Source organism: Lampetra fluviatilis, chromosome 19 (genome assembly GCF_964198595.1).
Source record: "Lampetra fluviatilis chromosome 19, kcLamFluv1.1, whole genome shotgun sequence".
NCBI lineage: Eukaryota > Metazoa > Chordata > Hyperoartia > Petromyzontiformes > Petromyzontidae > Lampetra > Lampetra fluviatilis.
Window position 1 is genome coordinate 6,007,505 of NC_136293.1, and position 13,310 is coordinate 6,020,814.

The following is a 13,310-nucleotide window of genomic DNA, read 5'->3' on the forward strand; positions in this document are numbered from 1 at the left end:
GCAAGGCCAAGGGGTGCTTTGATAAAAATTAGGTAATGGGGCAGCCCTGAAACTGCTTGCATCAACGCCACTCCTGGCTGGCGGAAGGGCCTCCACTTGAGGGAGCTCTGGAGAGCTCCAACTCTTTTTACACGCTTTCTTTTAACTCACTCTGTCTGTCGTTGTTGTCGTTGTTGTCGTATCCTCAAATCTTGTAACTCAATTTTAACCCACTTCCCAATGTGGTATCGACTGCAAACTTGGTATTCTTATATCATACTGATGATAATACTATATTCTATCATAAAAAATATATTTTTTTTTAAACATTTGTTTTTATATGTTATGTTTTGGCTTGGGTAGAATTGTCCACGGTCAACGGACGTTGGCTGTAATTGGCCACGGTCCCTTACGTTATGGCAACCTTCGGGGCCACTTCCTGGAGTCGTGGAGTTCTGCCATTACTAGTACATTTCATAAAAGCGTGTTTAAAAAAAGTTTTTTTTAAAATATCCTTATTCAGGCTGGACTGACATCTTGATTGAGGTGGGAGTATCCACACTTTACTCACCACACGCGATCTGCCGATCGACTTTACTGTGGTGGACCCATTTATAGTGCTGGGTGGACAGAAGTAAGGGTGGGGGGTTGGATTTAAGAAACTTGCACCGTTGTTTCAACCGCCGTGCCAGGAGACCGAGTTGAACCCGCGACCTTAAGATCACAAGTGCGGTGCGCAGGATCTCTGCCAGGGGCTGCAAAGCCACGCGGTGCTCGAAAGACAAGCGCAAAAACCCCTCCCTGAAACGCAAATAAACGCTTCTCTCTACCCTCCATACACACGACTTAACACACTGGAAAATTACGAGAAAATAAACCCGCCAAGGTTTTTACACGCTGTGCCTAACTTCCCAGGCCGATTCCGCGCCGTCCCAGGAGGGCGCCGCGTGCGGCCGAGATGCATCCAGCAGTGGACAGCAGGCCCCCAGGGGAATGGCGCGATCCCATTTGTGTCTCGTTGACCTTTGGCCCAACGGCAGACTCCGTGAATCCGTCGAGCCGGAGGAGCAGCGGCGGAATACCGCGCCCCCCCCCCCCCGCCTCCCCCCGCCGCCACCCCTACCCAACACCCGTCGTGTTATCCGTCCCAACTTTCCATATGTGCTCAAGCCGTAAATAACAAAATGTCTCTACAGTGTAAGGTGGATTGTTACGTCATAGGGTTGAGAGAGATTTTTTTACAAACTTTATTACAAAAAAAATGTTTATTTAAACTACAACAAAAAAATTACTGAGTTATCTAGCTCTTTTTCAGAAGCTACCTGGCCACAAATTATAGCCCGACGAAGTGGTTTATCTTGTGGTCATTTATAGCAGCCAAATGCTCTAAACGCATGTTTCTAACTGTAGAGGAAAAACCCGGACCACCCGGAGAGGAAAATCCACGCGATCATGGGCTAAAACGTGCAATAATCCAAATATACAACAGGCATTAGGATCGGGATTGAGCCCACGACCTCCTACATACCAGGTGAGGTAGTTAACATCTCGCCACCATGGCACCCCTAGGTGGGGATGGCTTCGCGAAGCCATCATCTGGCAGTGGATTGACCATGGCTGTTGACGGTGGTGATGATGCGAACCAAACCACCCTGAAAGTATCCGACTTTAGTTACACCTTGGAAGCTAAGCAGGGACGCTCCTGATGAGCCACTGGCTGGGTGGCCAGATGTTGTGGATTTGGGCCGCGAGGTAGGCCCGTACGACGGCAGTACAGAAGTGGATTCTTGAATCTAGCTGTGTGGATCTTTCGAGTGTTAGCCCCTGGTCTTGCAGAGCGTGTTTTTTTTCCCCCCTGGGTTCACCGCTTCGCTCCCGCATGCAGCAAAAAATGCTTGTGAATTTAATTCGTAGCCGACAAAATTCCAACGTTGCAGGGACCTCCTCCTGAAAGAGGAGCCTTGAGACTCGGGCGAGGGAAGCTCTTCTCTGTTGGCCCGTGTGAAAACTGCTATCGAGCGACGATCGTGAAACCAGCAGCGCGGGGACCCTTAAGTCATAGCTGACAGAACTAAAATCGGGGCAGTGTAATTACAAAAAGAGAAGAGGAAATGACTGTGGGTGTAATTACTCTGATGAGTGGGGGGTGGGCATGGGACGGGGAGGGGGCGGTGCATCAGTGAGGAAGGCACACGGTAGTTAAGCAAGAGCCAGTGGACATAGCAGTGTTAGGGCATTTAGCCAACGGTGAGATTGTCAAAATACAGAGAGGATCAAGAGGATGGAACAGCAAGCTAAAACTGTGCTACTTTCGTGTTGAACAGCACCATTTCGGTCAAAGCGATTATCATCCTTTGTCAATCCACTGCTGGATGAAGGCCTCCTCCCCCAAGGCGCGTTGGTCATGGGGTTTATTCGACGATACGTCACCCAAGCGCTCAATGCGGGTTGCTAAATGGGTGGAGGGGCTAAATCGTTTTGGATGTCACCGGCCACTGATGTCAGCCGGGGTCGGGAATCGAACTCGGGTTCGCCGCGTTCCCAGCGCGAGTGCGCTAAACCGCGGCGGTGCCACCACTCCGCAATGTAAGGATTAATCAACAGTGAAGAGACGTGGGTCGCTTTCGCAAAGACAAAAAACAAGTTCACGTCCATCGAACGACCGGCCGTCTGAGCCAATTGCTTTCCAGCGGCGTGTTTTTGGTGGCTTAATAAAGCCACTGTTGTTCGCTCGATTAAACATCCCTCCCAAACACTCAACGAAGCCGCAAATGCGTATTTTTGTAACTTTTACATGGGGTACAGTCCCCCAATAGTCTAATACAAGTCACTAACTTGAAACAAAAATTACAACGCTATTTAATTTCCAACCGTCAAGGATATAGTGTGTAGCACAGTTTTAGCGAGTGTCTACACAACACACACAGCTGGGGTCAATTATAATAACAACTACTCAAATGTTGTTATCTGAAACTATTATAACGACTCAAGTGTTGTTATCCGAAACGATAATTACCATTACAGCAGCGCCAGTCGGCTAATTACAATGAAACTACGAGTGAAAGTCACCGACGGAGTTGGTCAAACATCCCAATATAGATAGGACCACAGAGCTTGAGTAATTGTTGGCACCGGTTGTGGCCGCCTGCCCCCCACTTTGTAATTTCCCGCGTGTCCGTACAAAGTCCGCCCGCATTACAAAATCTACAGCTCTGCGAGATTAAATGTGCAGGAACGACGCAATATAAAAGCATTACCATTAATTATTATTATGATTAACTGCACTAGAAATTACAATTGTAATTGAGCCCATGTGTATAACTACCAAAGTGTTAAACTAGAAGCCGTGAGTCTCCAGCACAGCAGATCCCCCACACTGCAAACGACACAAGCAGCACTGACCTTTCCCCGTCACTGCAGAGGGTAGTAGCGAAAGGGACGTGGGGGTTGTGGGTCAGGGGTCGGCGGGGGTGGAAGGGGGGGAGGGGGCGGGGGTGGAAGGGAGGGAGGGGACGGGGGGGGTGTAAGGGCCCAATGCAGGCATGGGGCACATGCACGCGAACACATGGTGCAGGAGACACGGGGGGTCAGGTGAAATGGTTAATTACACAACAACACGGGCACTCATTAGTTCCGTCACCACGTAACGCTCAAGCATGTGGTTAACGCACAATCGGCATATTTTAAATAAACAGAGGGGGGCTCTCAGGAATGTTTTAACAGATGCGACATAATTGCTTGAATTAATATCTACGATAACGATGAATTGTTTTTGCAAGTACAGCCATCTACGGTCTCGATCAAGGGCCGCGATTATAAATCGCTGGGGCTGTGAGTTATAGATCTGAGCGCAATTTAGGGAAACTGATATGTATACGGAAACAACAACAAAAAATCCTTGCGGTCAAAGTTATTATTTTTTTCTTCTCCGTTTAAAACAATGAAGAGGCAAAGCGAGCCAGGAGAAGGACCATCCTGCTTCCCGTCCCCGCCCGTAACGCACACAAGCAGGCTTCCTTCCTGCCTCGACATTCAGAGTAACGGCAAACGCCGCGACCCGCAGCGTGCTGGGCTCCAGCAGCCGCCGTTCACCGCTCGGCGGTGGTGGAAGTCAGAGGGGCGCTCGTGCCAATGCGAGGTGCACGTCGAGGCTCGCTGGCAGGAGGTTACGGGAGAGACCCATGTCTTACGAGTTAACGGACCAAAAACACACACGGGTGACATCAGTGACACAATGCACAGGGTCTTTTCCGCTAATTTTAAAAGTTTCCCAGCTTGCGTTCAAGGAACACTCACGACAAAGGCAAATAAAACCTCTCACGTGTGAGTTTCTTATGAGCTGTGCTGCTGAGAAGGGCAAGTTTCAAGTTAGATTCTGTTCAAACCAGGTGAGAACTCAAACGACTAGTACGAGTCTCATTTGCAAGAGCGACCTGGGGATTTAGTCCACCAATAGGGGGCGATAATTGCAGCTGTGTGTATTCACTATTGGGTATTTTGCAGTGCCATTTTAAAATTTGTTCGATGTGGACCCTGAAGCTGGCACACAGTGGCGTACTCTTGCGAATAACGTCGGGGGATCATTCACGTCCATCGTGAAGCAGACGACGCTGAGTGTTGTTATGGTTATTACACCCACCCACAGTAAAAACACCAGGGTGGGCCACTGGACTCGAACCGTGAACCTCTGAAAAAGCGGCGAGCGCTCTGCCGATGGGCCGCATCACCGCAGAGATCACAGTGATGAACACGACAGGCGTACGTGGGTTTCTCCGGAGGCTCGCTGGATACAACGTTATTTCTGTGCGCGCCAGCTTACTATGCATTCGACGACAAATCCATTGGAACTCGCGTGTAATTCCTGCGTAACGCGATCGTTATCACCCGCTACCTCTGCCGCACAGCAGGGGCAGGGAACCTACGGTCTTGTGGGCCGAATGCGGCTCATGGCGGCTTAATCTCACAACGCCGTGACCACATGAGGCCTATCTGTGTGTTTGTGTGCACAGCAAGTTGGTACAGTAGGGGGCACAGGTGGTGCATCAGCCAGTCATCTCGGTCAGTCGACCCGTGGCACCTGCTGGGACTGGCCCGTGACCTCCTGCCAGCGGGCGTTCGACACTTCACGTGGCCTCAAGGTGCACTTGGCCTGGCACAAGCGTCGTGGTGACGTCACCGCCACTTAGTGGCGAATGGCGGTTGTTGTTGTTGTATACAGGTGTGAGTTCGTACACAGGTGTGAGTGCCCAGGTATGTGCGTGCACACAGGTGTGAGTGCTCATGTGAGTGAAGCGGCTTACGCCTCGTCTGGGAGGAGAAGCTGAGCGCCAGCTTCGCGAAGAGGTCAGGGCTCTCGAACTTCTCCTCCTTCACGCGCGTCCAGAAGCAGCTCTCCCCCATCTCCTGCGGGCGGATCTGCACGGCAAGACGGCACGACGTCGACCGGCTTTGCGCATCGACCGGCTGGAGCCGACGCCACAAAACATTTGCCGCCTTCCTCCGTCACCCACAAACAATCACGACTTACCCCCCCCCCCCAACACCACTCTGCTCCCGTCAATCCCAGTTATCCGCATCACTTCTCAACTTCAACTTGTAACGCTGTGCTGCCACCGCCGCACACTTTTCCTTCCTCGCTCCCGAAGGGAGAGAACGACCTGGAGGAATCACAGGTGAGCGTTTACATTTGGAATCATGAGCAACTGGAGTAAACCCACACGTGCGAGGGGGAAACACTCTATCCCACAATGACATTATTGCTGTACTGCCTTCTCCTGGCAAGCCAGGGTATGGCTCCCCGACGCCCCACGGGAAGGGTGTTTCACAACACTTGATGCGGTGATCCACCAACCCTAGATCACAGACGCGCGCCACCAGCGCCCGCCTTCTGAACACACTCACCGGCTTTCTGTCCACACAAACACTCCTAGATACTAACTACACCACTCAAGCAACTCCAGCCCCCTGCTAAACAGTCCCCAACTTCCCCCGCCTCATTTCTAATCGCGCCCAGCTCGGCACTCAGCTCTCAAAACAACCCCAGCTCTCCATTCCAAATCACAAACACTCTGACCAGCTCCGCCACGTGACTTCTAACGGCTCCTGGCTACCCCACTCTATTCCCAAACAACCCCGGGGATGAGAGGCACTGAACCGGTGCGCTCAAAACCCCCGATGGTCGGTTGGAACGGCACCCTTCCTGCTTCTCCCGGGATTTAGCCAGGTAAAATATTGAAATAATTAATTGGAAAACACACACACCGCCTAGCATGTGCCACAATGCTGTAATGTAAGTCTGCTGTGTACACGAGCGTAACTGGAACACGATGGCCCTGTTTGTAAAGTAACTTGGTTGTCTCAAGTGAAACACGTACCCCCAGGGATGAAGGGTGCAGCTGTAAAAAATGTACAACAATGAACAAATAGCCACGATTCGATTTACTTGTAATTGAATTGTCTAAGGTGTGTGCATGTCAATATTTGATCTTATCTCACTGTATCCCGATTGTGCCACCGGCACCACGTCCCAAGACGAAGAATCCATTTGGAACTCTGAGCAACCATTTGTGTTCGAGAGCGGGGTCCACAGAAGCGGAGATCACAGAACTACTCCTGAGATCGCTTCAAGTTGACCCTAAATGCACACAGTAAGGACGCAGCGCTTTCCAAACCGTCCTGCTACACGGTAATGTTGATCGCGTTGAGAATAAAAAAAATATTCGAAAGAGCAGGAATTTTGGACCAAATTAAGTGCAGAACCAAATGTAATGCGATGGGTTTTTGGTGGCCGGGTTTTGACCATCCACTCGCTACGCATGTATGTATGCTGAACTTCTTTAGCACTGTACGTAGCCAACCGTGCTAATCGGAGGTGCGGACACTGGTGAACGTGGTTTATTCATACGCGGCCCAAACCCGGACTTCAAACCCAGATGGGTCAGCTCATAAAGGCCCGGTCGTCCATCAGGTCGAGAGACAGAGAATCTATTCGGAACTCCCGCAGAGGTACTGCAACTCTCCATGTTAGAAAACGGCCCACAGAAGCAGATATCACAAAACCACCCCCGAGATCGTTTCAGGTCACCACTGTTCTCTACACGATGTGGCAGCACTTTCCAAACCCCGCCCTGATAACGTTTATCGTACGACAGTCCCACGGATATTTTAAAATCTCAAAGAGCCGGAATTTAGCCACATTAAGTGCAGAAGTAAATACGTTGCGGTGCTAGTTTTGTGCAGTCATTGCTGAGACCATCAGCTCGCTCACACTTGAGTATCCGGTGTAATCACGAGCCGCCCAAACCTGGATTCAAACCCAGGACCCCGAGCGGTGCAGGCACAGCGCTTTGACCTCCGAGCCACCCGGCCACTTTCTACCACTTAAATATATTTTAACAGAGGAACTGTACAAACCATAATAACAGCCTTTCAAATATATAAACACGTACGAAATGCCTCCCGGCCCCACCGACTGTTGAACACCTAACGGCAATAGCTCACACTTGACAAATCACGTACAAATTGAGGAAAACATTAACAGTGTTTTGAGCCGAGTGAGAGCCAAACTCCAGTCACCACACGCCGGCAAAAATCTCGGCGCTTCCTGATATTATTAGTTCAGGCTGTTCCTTCCCCGAGCGAGCGAGCGAGTGCGGGGCTTTTGTGAGAGAGCGCACAATGAGCAGTCAACATTGTGTGTGAGCGTGCGGGCAAGCGCCCGCACGCTCACCCACACGCACACACACACAGGCGCGCATACATACACACACACGCGCGCAAACACACACAACGCGACTTTTCCCCCTTGTCAGTGTTTGTTGCTGCCCGCGCGACTGCTGCCCAACCATCGCTCTACCCGCTTCGTGCGTCTGCGAAAAAATTGGCCGTTGAGATCGCATTCGTGGTTACAAGTCCCCCGTTTCAAGGCACAGCGACCGCAACATGTCGTTGCTACGAAGAAGGGGCATTGCCCGAAACGAAGCCTAATGAAAAATATGTTTTCTTTATCTTAAGACCACGCAGTGTTATCGACGAATGTGCAGAGTTTATCGTAGGCAGGGCTTAATTTCCCACTTTCCCACTGATTATAATTTGCCGGGCCAAAGGTTGACTGGAGTAAGCACGTGACTGGTACCAACAGCGCATTGCGAGAGTTATACTGGATGTGGTATGCCGGGTGCATAAATATTGTCCGGGTCGCCGAATCGGAGAGACCCAGCGAACATTAAAGACCGATTGTAAATGCACTTACGACCAAAACTGATATCCGTGGCGGTCACCAATGACTGCACAGAAAAAACCCTGAGATTCAATTTGGTTACTGCACCTAAATCTCAATAGATTTCAGCACGGATGATTAAACTATTGCTTTGACCCTCATGCCATGAACATTAGTCTCTGTAGCAGAGTGGGTGGGAAAGCCCTGCCCCTGACTGTGTACATCAGTGGTCACCGGAAGATATGTAGTAGTTCTGTGATATCCACTTACGTGGGCTGTTCTCCAGTATGGGAGCGGGGGTTCCGCTTGTTTGCCAGTGATCCGAATGGATTCGTCTCATTGCACGACACTGGCAGCGCAATCAGGACACACAAAAGGGAACTCACGACATTTAAATCCTGAACCGAGGGCCCCTCTCACCTTGGCCCAGTTGGCCCTCTTCATGGCCACCTCCGGCTTGTACTCCTTCTTGGGCTTCAGGCCGTGGGGGAGCTGGGCCCCTGGAAGAGACGGCGGCGACGGCGCCATCCCTCCCATGGGGGGCGCTCTGCCAAAGGGGGGCGGCGGAGGAGGGGGCCCGGGTGGGCCGCAACCTGGTGGAGGCGGCGGCGGCGGCGGCGGAGGAGGCCCTCCCATGCCAGGCAAGGGAGGAGGTGGGGGAATGCCTCCGGGTAAAGGTGGCGGGGGTGGCACGGCGCCACCGGGGAGGGGAGGCGGAGGCGGTGGCATGGGAATGCCCGGGATGCCCTGGCCCTGTTGACCGGGCAGAATAACGCGCGTCCCGTGAGACTTGCGCACGTGTACATCGCACCTCCTGCCTTTGACATGCCTTCTCGAAGACACCGGAGTTGACCAGCATCAGAGCATCAGCAGGCCGATGCACACATCTCCTTCATGAACGGGAAATTAAAGACCCAAACCACAGTGGCGCGATTGTGACCATGCAACCCAAACTATGGACCAAATAGTAAAGCACTTTGGTTTGTAGGAACAGCAAAACTACACAAACTCTCTCCTGAAGCCCTCTCGTTGTGGCCAGCAGACCTCAACAATTGGCATCAGGCTCCTGAACCATATTTCTGGCGTACGCAAGAATAGATTGTACAGCCACTTTGCCAATCCACAGAAGTACGGTGCAACAATGGCTTTAACTGCACCTGCCCTCTGCCGTCCACACGTGTATTCCCGCAGCCTACAACACCTTGTTACGCATGGTGGTCGCCCATCTGAGCGCTTTCAAGGCTCAAAGATGATTAACTTCCGAGAGTTGGGGAGATCGGTCGCATTGCGGGTGATTTGGTCCTCGGAAAAGAGATACGTAACAGGCGATGAATCGCGTCCCACTAAACGATGTGCGTACGTTTGTAAGTTGTCTCAGGGCGTTCCCGCTTCAGCATCTATATCACACTTTGCTTCCGCTCGCGAGATATTTTCACTGGAGCTACGACCGTGATAGCCCCGAGCATGCGCTCCTCCGTGCTTCCTTCAGCGTCTGTTCCATTTTCATCGTCAAAGTCCACGCAGCCCACAAACGTGACCACCCCGGCGACTTTCACGGTGGGGGGGGGGGGGGGGGTACATTAGCGGTGGCCGTACCACCCCGCGGGCCACCGGTCACTTTGTAACCGTGGCGCCGGCGGTCGTGCCGCCCATCAACCCGTCACCTGCTGGCGCAGCCGCTGGTTCTCGGCCTCCAGCTCTCGCAGGCGCGCCTCGAAGTCGGCCTCGCGCTTCTGCAGCGTCGCCTGCGCCTCCTGCCGCGCCGTCAGCTCCGCGTCGAGCTGCGCGTGACACACGCGGGAACCCGCGCGATGCGTTATTACTCTTGCCCTGACCGCGCGCACACATGTCCGCCGGCTAGGCGGCCGCCGATTTAGAGAACTCGCCAAGTCGAAACTGCCGCGCGGGTTGTTGCCCTGCTTAAATAAATGCCATGTGGCATGCAAGGCACGATGGGAGGACCAAAGCAATGGGCCTCTTGCAGTCTTGAAATCACGTTTTGAGTGTAACATTGTGTGTGCAGTCTTATCATTCTTTGGTTCTTTCGGTAAAGTCACGTATAAAGATAAAATAATGAATTAAATAATAACATACGACGTTTCGATTGCAACACAAGCAATCATCATCAGGTGTAAATGAAATAGCAACAAAAAATCTAACCAGAAAACTATAGACAGACATATAAGCAAACAGATATCACCAAGATACATATCTGTCTGCTTATATGTCTGTCTATAGTTTTCTGGTTAGATTTTTTGTTGCTATTTCATTTACACCTGATGATGATTGCTTGTGTTGCAATCGAAACGTCGTATGTTATTATTTAATTCATTATTTTATCTTTATACGTGACTTTACCGAAAGAACCAAAGAATAATTCCTGCAGTCACGAAAGCTCCAAATTCAAGTCTTATCATTCTTAGGGTAGCAGTTGGTTATTGACCAGTTTCCTGCCATGCGGGTCGCATGAGTTATTTGGCCATACTTCATGACAGTTCGAGCGGGAGATGTGGGGGGGGGGCAGATAAGTATAGTACAACAATGGTATTTGCCACACTGTCCTCTGCTGGCCATCCAAGCACGATCCAAGGCTCAAACCTGCTTAGCTATATTTCATGTTGGACAGCATGGCAGTATCTTTATATACTGTATATATATAAACTCGCACTGCCCGTGCATTTGCGCGAGATACACTTCCGAGGTGGAGGGTGACGTCACCGCGTACATGTGCGCGGTGACGTCACCACCACGGGGCACTTGCATGCCCGCGTGTCAGCCAGCCAGCAAAACATTTTTCCAACACAATATAACGGAAAACCTTCAGTTTTAATATGAAACGTTACTCCCGCCGAGCGATTCAACTCAGGGACTAAGCGAGCAGTTGCTCTCTCCCACCTGTTTGGCCAACTCGGCAGCCTTGCTCTCGCTCTCGTCCACCTTCGCCTTGTCCACCAGCACATCTGGAAGAGGCACGCACTCCAGCGGTTCACACTCGACGTGGGGGCGGGTCACACAAACGAATGATTTTTGTCTGCCCGTTGCGCGACGGCGAGGCACGCGCGCCGTTCACGGGTGCCCTCGGCCTGGTCCTCAAACATGCTCGCGTGAGTCACTCTAAACCAAGCGGCAGCCGAAGTGGAGATGATTTGCCTGCGACAAAATTCCACGTGATAATAAGCCACTTCATTGGGCTATCGTTTGTGACAAGGTCGCTTCTGAAAAAGAACTATATGGCTCAGTGGGCCTTAACTGGTAAAATAAAAATAGTTAGTTAGATGGAGTGATGACATCAGCTTAGATGGATTGATACATTATCGCAGGACCGTGAAAGATGGACGTGCATTGGGAAGGTTTTCATCCGGCAGTGGATAGAATTTGGTTGCTGATGATGACAGTTGGTGGCATTGGCTGGGCGGTGAGTGGTAGTTGTTGAGCTGATAAGTGACATGGCGTGGGTGCATGGTGACTGTTGAGTGGCATAGATTTGATTTTTTTCCCGTGGTTAATAACTTCACCCCTTACACCAAGCCAAAGCCACATTTTTGCCACTGTGGTGGATGTGTCGATGAGCGCAATCGGCTGAGGACACCACGAGGAGATTCGGGTTAGTGTTGCCAGACTTCGACACTTCGCATATTGCCACAGTGCACCTAGACTGCCACAAGTGCTGCGGCGATTTGACCGTCACCCTGTGGCGAGCACGGAGTGATGCGGGATGAGTAGCACACAGCGAGCAGTGAGCGGAACACAATGAGCGGTACGCAATGAGCGGTGAGTGGAACGCAATGAGCGGTGAGCGGAACGCAACGAGCGGTGAGCGGTGAGCGGAACGCAACGAGCGGTGAGCGGAGCGCAGTGGGCGGTGAGTGGACCACACAGGGTGGATGAAGAGGAGACCGCCCACGGGAGGCGCTGGAGACCCACCGACGAGATGCTCCACCTCCAGCTGGAAGCGCTTTCCGTGCCGGAAGTCGGGGTCCACTCCGTTCCGGTGCAGGATGATTTGCGAGACGCATTCCTCGATGAGCTTGTAGTACTGGGGCCTGCAGAGTCGGGCGATGGGACGTGCATACGCATCGTTTGGTTATCTTGTCGCTTAGAAAAACACATCGCCGCTTCCACTCCCAGGGGCAGACTGCTGCAGTGAGCATTGGGCGACCTTACTGTGCTGACGAGTCCTGTAGAGGACGAAACCGCTCCACGGTTGTCGATCGTCGTCCGTCTGTCACAGTTGTTGAGGCATATTTTGATGGTGACCTCGTACAAGAGCACCACAATAAGGATGGTTTTTGCATAATGTACAGAGGCTGTGTGCTTTTTACACATTTTGCGTCTTGTTGGAAACGTGAATGAGCTTCAATACTATAACAGCGAGAGATGCCAGTGTCTTGAGGAGGGCCGTTATTCAGCACTGGATAAATCACCGCTACTGATGATGCTCTTCTTTGCACGTGGCAAAACGTTGAGGCTCGATGCCAATGTGGAGAACTGCTGGCTACGACGAGAGGGCTTCAGGAGAGAGCTTGTGTAGTTCTGCTGTTCCATCTCCATTGAAGGAGCGCAGACTTCAACAGTTTACTCTAACGGTCTAACAGTGTGGGTCACATGGCCACAGTCGCACCACCTTGGCTTGCCTTTAATGCATCACTACGAGTCTCTATGCATCTTTATGGGTCCATTTGGGTTTACTGTGGTCCGTAGTTTGGGTTGCATCGTCACCATCGCTCTACCGTGGCGTGCTGATGTTGCGAAGCGGTTGATGGTCACACCGCCGATGCTTTTGAGGAATGTCACAGTCGGGAGGTGTGATGTGTGGGTTTCAAATGAGGTGTTCATGATGATCCAAAACAAAAATGGGAGATCAAGAAAGACAACAACAACAATAATACTAACCTGACAAAATAGTCATTTCTGATCAGCAGCAGGTGCTGGAGGATGGACAGGAAGTATGGCTCGGCCAACGTGTCTTTCACGATGTTGGACACGATCTGGAAGACCTCCTGCACGTCAGTGAGCCGGGCAGTCAAGGGGAATGCCGCACAAATGTCCTTCAAGTAACGTCAACCTGGAACGCGTCGCCGCCCATTAGTCGTGCATCCTCGACGAGAGACAG

General features: G+C 51.5%; 1 protein-coding gene across 1 annotated transcript in view; it reads right to left on the reverse strand.

Moving 5' to 3' along the window:
- LOC144937514 (protein diaphanous homolog 2-like) overlaps positions 1-13,310 on the reverse strand; it is a 79,266-nt gene that overhangs the window by 25,529 nt on the left and 40,427 nt on the right. Inside the window, 6 exon segments of the mRNA XM_078864759.1 lie at positions 5,196-5,394; positions 8,618-8,950; positions 9,862-9,978; positions 11,093-11,157; positions 12,122-12,240; positions 13,091-13,207. Of these exon segments, the coding sequence (XP_078720885.1) occupies positions 5,196-5,394; positions 8,618-8,950; positions 9,862-9,978; positions 11,093-11,157; positions 12,122-12,240; positions 13,091-13,207 (950 nt within the window).